Source organism: Leptonychotes weddellii, unplaced genomic scaffold, assembly GCF_054177405.1.
Source record: "Leptonychotes weddellii isolate Sample4059 unplaced genomic scaffold, ASM5417740v2 HiC_scaffold_12444, whole genome shotgun sequence".
NCBI classification, from domain to species: Eukaryota; Metazoa; Chordata; class Mammalia; order Carnivora; family Phocidae; genus Leptonychotes; species Leptonychotes weddellii.
Genome location: NW_027703191.1, coordinates 1 through 6,244, shown reverse-complemented (window position 1 = coordinate 6,244; position 6,244 = coordinate 1). Strand labels below are relative to the sequence as shown.

The following is a 6,244-nucleotide window of genomic DNA, read 5'->3' as shown; positions in this document are numbered from 1 at the left end:
AAAATGAGCGGGGGGGATTGGAGGGAGAGATGAACCATGAGAGACTATGGACTCTGAGAAACAAGCAGGGTTTTACAGGGAAGGGGGGAGGGGGGATTGGTTAGCCTGGTGATGGGTATTAAGGAGGGCACGTACTACATGGAGCACTGGGTGTTATACGAAAACAATGTATTGTGTCAAAAACTAATGTATTGTATGGTGACTAACATAACATAATAAAATTAAAAAATAAATAAATAAATAAATAGTAAAAAAGAAAACTATTTAAATTACTAAAAGTAGAGTCTTACAAAGATATAACCTATATTTGTCATGAAATGTCTGTTTTGGGAATGAAAATCATTGTGTCATTTCTTACTACCTCTCCAGCTGTTGGCTTCGTGATCCCAGAAATCATTCTAATAGATGAGCTTTTACCAGCACCGTTGGGTCCTAGCAATCCCAAAATTTCACCTGAAAGAGAATCACTGATTATCAATCTGGGAAGTGAATTACCAAAACCTGTTTCTTCAAACCTTTTGAGATATGTACACCCCTCAGTACTATTTTGAAATTTTTAACATATATGTAATCCATTTCACCAAACCATGTTCTCTAACTCCAATAATTATATGAAATATTAGTAAAAAGCTTATGGATTTGATGTCAATAAATCCTTTGTTTTCCAGATTACTTTTTCAGTTAAAAATGAGCCAGATTCTTTTTGGTAGCAGGTGGCTGATGTGCTGAGTACATGTTTAAGTGATTCTTAAACTTGGGAAGTCAGGGACATTTTCTCCATCCTAAATTCCCCCACCTGCATCCAAGCCACCATCATCTTTCATCTGAACTGATATAAACTTAGCCTCTTGTCTGCCACCCAAATTTACAAACAATAGCCAATGTGTCAATTTATTCAAAACTTAAATGGTAACAAAAAGCTAGCTAAAAACCCTCTGGTGGCATTCCACTAATTTGGTATAAAAATCTAAGCCCTTTGCTGTATTTCACAAAGTGGGACCCAATCTGGCCCTGCTCCCCTCTTGGGACTTCCTCCCTTCCACCTGTAGATGCATCCACTGCCTCTTCATGCATCGATCATTCCAAAGGCAGCCCCAGCTCTGAGTTCCTGCCCTCCTCCTTCTCTCTCTCTGGGTGTCCTTATCTCCGCGTGCTCACACAGATGGACATCTTTCTCATCACTCGGGTCTTGTCTTAAATGTTACTGCTCCAGAAAGGTTTTCCCAAACCCTAAGTGAATGCAGCCCCAAGTCACTCATGTCATTCCACACATTTGAATGCCCCACACAGAACTTGCTTCTGTGACACCTGACACTTTTCTTGATAAGTTATTTTTGGTTTTTGACCCTTAGGATGTAAAATCCATGAGGACAGGGACTTTTCTATTTCTTTCATGATTATATTCCAGAACACAAAGCAGTCCCTGGCATGCTCAAGAAATATAGGGTGAATGAATGCATGCATGCATGCATGCATGCTTCAGCAAGTACAATGGTGCCTGTTTCAGAGATGTTCAGTGGGTATTTCCGAAATAATGGTGAATAAAATTAAGTGATTCTTCCAAACCTTTTTTAACACAGAAGGAGATATTTCTTGCTGCTATTTTCTTCTTCCTCTTTGAGAAGCAACTTTTTTTCTGACCTGCATACTCCTTGTGTAGACAGCTAGCGATTATGACAGGCTTCTGGAATAGAGGACAGTGTGATTTTCCTCTTAACCTTCAGGGACTTTATGTTCCTATGTTCTCATTACTGGAAATTTTCTTACTCTATGTCATAAAACGAAGTATATTTTATTTTCATTTTTTAAATTTTTAGAGAAGATTTATTCATTTATTTTGAGACAGAGGGAGAGAGCACGCTGGGAGGGGCAGAGGGAGAGGGAGAATCTGAAGTAGACTCCCTGCTGAGCTTAGAGCCCAACACGGGGCTTGATCCCACCACCCTGAGATCATGACCTGAGCCAAAATCAAGAGTCAGACGCTTAATGGACTGAGCCACCCAGGTGCTCCAAAACGAAGTATATGTTAAACTGACAGTAATCTATATTGCTTGTTTCAAATGTAACCTGCATTCATTGATGTCAACAATATCTCTAAGTTTCTTAAATCTATCTTCTAAAATAAAACAGTATGGGGCGCCTGCGTGGCTCAGTCAGTTAAGTGGCTGCCTTCGGTTCAGGTCTTGATCCCAGGATCATGGGATCAAGCCCTGCATCAGGCTCCCTGCTCAGTGGAGAACCTACTTCTCCCTCTCCCTCTGCCTGCTGCTCTGCCTCTTGTGCTCTCTCTCTGTCAAATAAATAAATAAATTAAATTAAATAAAACAGTATAGGGGAGCCTGGGTGGCTCAGTCGGTTAAGCATCTGCCTTCGGCTCAGGTCATGATCCCGGGGTCCTGGGATGGAGCCCGACATCAGGCTCTCTGCTCAGTGGGGAGTCTGTTTCTCCTCTGCCTCTGTCCCTACTCCCTGCTTGTGCTCACTCACTCTCTCTTTCTCTTGCAAATAAATATATAAAATCTTAAAAAAGAAAAATAAAACAATGCAGCTTCACGGAAACTGGCTCTTTGCCTTCCCAGAAAGGTCTAGGCTCATGGGCACATCACAACATCTAAGTCAGACAAAAGAATAACCCTTCAAATCTTAATCCCTGTTCAGCATTTTATAACAAATCTCACATAAATTCTCCAACTCGTGAAATTTTTGGTTTTGAAATTACAGCTCTACTTATCAAAGCCCATTTTCCTCTAAAGAACAATAAAACCATTAAGTTCAGTGTGTTCCTTTGAGCTTCCAGGATACTTCACAGAAGTGCCTCCATATTTAAGAATTATGAAAATACACCAAGCTCCAAACTTTCGAAATGAAAACTAGCGTATCGACCTCTCTTCTTGATAGTTATTGAATATAGGTCCATTAACATCCACTTTGTCACTTGCTTTTCTTTCTTTTTGTATTTTTATTCATTTGAGAGAGAGTGAGTGAGAGAGAAAGAGAGAGAGAGCACAAGCGGGCGGAGCAGGAGAGGGAGAAGCAGGCTCTCCGCCAAGCAGTGGGCCCGACACGGGGCTCGACCCCAGGACTCCAGGGTCATGACCTGAGCCGAAGGCAGACGCCCAACAGACTGAGCCCCCTGGTACCCATGTCACTTGCTTTCCTACCTCGTCTGTGTGTGAAGTGGTCAGGGCGGCTGCTACTCTTTGCCTTTCTGCTTTAACATCTTCATCCTCATCAACAGGGTCTTCTGGATTAGGTCGAGCACCTCTGCTTTGGGGGGAAATTCTGTGGAGAAAATGAAATGTAGGACATAGGGTTTTTTCGTTAGTCAGGATGTCCCCCAAATCAGCTTCTCTGTGGTTTTACCATCCTTTCTCTCCATATGCTGGTGATGATAATGGCCCTGTGAACACTGCTTCTGCTTTTACCAAGAATTCCCATCCCCGTCGCCAGGATCCCCTGCTCATTATTGTCGTTCTTCCAGTTAGACTCTTTGACCCTTACAAATGTCCTGGCAACTACTGCTGCTTCTTTAAAAATCAGGCCACCTACATTTTGTCTCTTGACTCTGAGCCCATCTTAATCACACAGACATTTGCCCTCAGCATCTTTTACTGTTTGCCCCTCCGGCAGCCCCTGTATAATGTCCACCTTATGGAACACTCTGAACTATGGTACGTTGCTCAACCACTTCCATCCTATCTCCTCTGTTCAAGGATGTGTGAGCATCTTAGGTGGGAAAATGGCATATTTGGGTATTCATTAAATTTCTGTGGAACTGAAAACCTCTCTCCACTGGTTCGTGGTAGAACTCTGACTGAGAGTCCTATTTCCAGGCAGTCAGCCAGCAGCAATCCATGGACCATCATGAAAATCAGCATGCTGCTTACGTCGTAAATATCAATCCACATGAACAGGTCAGTAGTGCAGCCCACTAGGGAGGAATGTTACAATATGATATTAAGTTCGAAATTAAGTTTTATCCCAACCTGAAAACAGGATCCTTTCGCATTATTTTCTTTCCACATTTTGCTTCCATGCATCTTAGGATAAAAACAAATATCAAAGCCTGCAAGTAAGGCTAGGAGCAAAGAAAAACAGTTATATATAGGCATAAGTTCACAAATATTACTTAAACATCTGAATTAAATTGGTGATCTTTGTCTTTGAGTAAAATACATGGGAAACATTTTTACAAATCAGGGGAGAAATCCAGCTGTACAATGACAATCCAGCTTAGTGGCACCTCTCTCCTTTCTTCTCACAATCCACATCCTATCTGTCAACAAATTCTATCTGCTCTACCTTCAAAATTACCCAGAACCCAACTTCTCGTCCCTGCCTGTGCTGCTCCCGCCCAGGTCCAGGCCATCATAATTTCCCATTATAATATTGCAACACTTTGTTACCTGGTCTCCTTCCTCTCCTCCCTGTGCCCCAAACACCTATTCTCAATACAGTCACTAGAAGTACTCTTTTAAAAAATAAGTCTGATCATATTGCTTTGCTTAAAACCCCCCAATGACTCCTCGGTTACTCAAAGAAAAGTTAAACTCCTTATAGTGGCCGAGACTGCTCTGTATAGCCCCCTCCGTCTACCCTGCACTTGACCCTGTGACTTCCATGACCTCCTCTTGTACCGCTCTCCCCTTGGTCCCTCGGCCACCACCACACTGGCCTCCTGGCTGACCCTGGAACAAGCCAGCATCACCTGTGCCCCTCCTCCTAGAATGTTCTTCCCCAAGCTATCCCTGTAGCTTGCCTCCTTGCCTCCCTCAGATCTTTACTTCTCAATCAGGCTTTTCCTGGCTGCCCATCTCACACAATATATATTATCTATTTAGTTTATTATGGGTCTCCTTCCACCACAATATAAATGCCACAGGGGCAGGCACTTCTGTCCATATTTGCTCCTATGCCTAGAAAAGTAGAGACACATTGTATTCAGAGCCAGTAGCTTTCTTCAGCCTAAATATACCAATATAATCATTTTTCCCTTTCATTTATATTACTCAACTTTGCCCTTTTTATCTTTAATTCAAAGGATTTCAGTTATATTGCACCTATATTTCTTACAAGCTCTCTCAAATTTGGAGGTGGCAATAAACAGGATAAATAAACGTGAAAAATTAATTTTATGTTACACTCCGGACCTGCACAGTCCACACGTGCTCGTAAAACGTAACTCGTGATTTGGAATCCTGTCTGAATTGTCTTATTCTGAGACTGTATTAAAAGTGCTTTCAAAGTTGGCACACATCAGACAAACCAAATAGTTATGATAATAAATGCTAACTTATATATAAAAAAAAATAGGTGGAGAGGTAGAAAGGCCTTCTTACTATTAGGCATACTAGAAGATCAACTCCGCTTGGGTCATATCTGTGTTCTGGGTATTTTGGTTGGTGCTCGTAAGCTCTCTGCAAAGACAAAAAGAAAAACAGCTAAGTGAAAGTTCATCAGCTTTATGATTTGCATTTAGATAATATGGAATTCCACATGTTACATATTTCCTTCATTAAGTGTGATTCCCCTGTGTGCACTGGTGACAAGCAATTCCCTGCAGAAAAGAAAGGGGACCCCCACTCAACGCTGTCTCTTGGTGAACAGGTAACCTATGTCTGTTCTTCTTTTCCAATTTTTTTCTTTAATGTTTTGGTTAAGGTTTGCCTCAAGTCTACTGAAAGCATAGCAGAGGGAGGAGCCTGCATTGTGACAAATAATAGGGGTTGACAATATTTGTCCTAAATGCCCCTCAAGAGCCTTTTCAGGGCCCCTGCCTACCCAGGTGGTGACTTGCCCACCAAAATAATTCGTCCCATCATGTTATTCTTTCTTCATCAATCATTGCATTCAGAAAGTAGCTCATTTCTCCTAAACAATGTATGACAGATCTAGGTTAATGTAGTTCACTTTGTAGGTCTGCTTATATCTTAGGAGAGAAATGCTTTAAGCAAAGGAATGAATTTCCAGTTGAGAATTCTAAGTGTTGCTCAATTAATGGAAAAGTGCTTTTGCAGACACAGAAGGCTTTCGCAGGTTCCTAAGAACACAAATGATTAGGGCAGCTTTTTCTACTTTCTTTGAAGTATCATCCAGGATGATGCAGAGCTCTAAAGAGTATGTTCCTGGCTGAGCTCTTGGGCTCATCCCATCGTACACGTCTTTCCATTTGAATCCAACCTTCTTTAATGCCTCCTGGTCTCTCCCGCTTCAGTGCCTTCGCTTCTCTCCAGAGAACATGCTT

The 6,244-nt window shown here is 41.8% G+C and overlaps 1 protein-coding gene across 3 annotated transcripts; it reads right to left on the bottom strand.

The window, feature by feature from the left end:
• Window positions 1-220: 220 nt before the first annotated feature.
• On the bottom strand, window positions 221-6,238 carry LOC145715883 (ATP-binding cassette sub-family A member 6-like). 3 transcript variants are annotated; one of them, XM_081809688.1, is made up of 5 exons: window positions 5,340-6,238; window positions 3,987-4,040; window positions 3,162-3,282; window positions 1,567-1,684; window positions 221-453 (listed from the first exon to the last, which is right to left on the bottom strand). In XM_081809688.1, the coding sequence occupies exons 2-5, from the start codon at window positions 4,034-4,036 to the stop codon at window positions 311-313; spliced, it is 432 nt and encodes a 143-aa protein (XP_081665814.1). In that variant the 5' UTR covers window positions 4,037-4,040; window positions 5,340-6,238; the 3' UTR covers window positions 221-310. The 3 variants fall into 3 exon arrangements, with proteins under 3 accessions (XP_081665814.1, XP_081665812.1, XP_081665813.1); XM_081809686.1 differs by having other exon boundaries at window positions 222-453; window positions 3,987-4,078; XM_081809687.1 differs by lacking the exon at window positions 5,340-6,238 and having other exon boundaries at window positions 222-453; window positions 3,987-5,325.
• Between the last annotated feature and the right edge of the window lie 6 nt (window positions 6,239-6,244).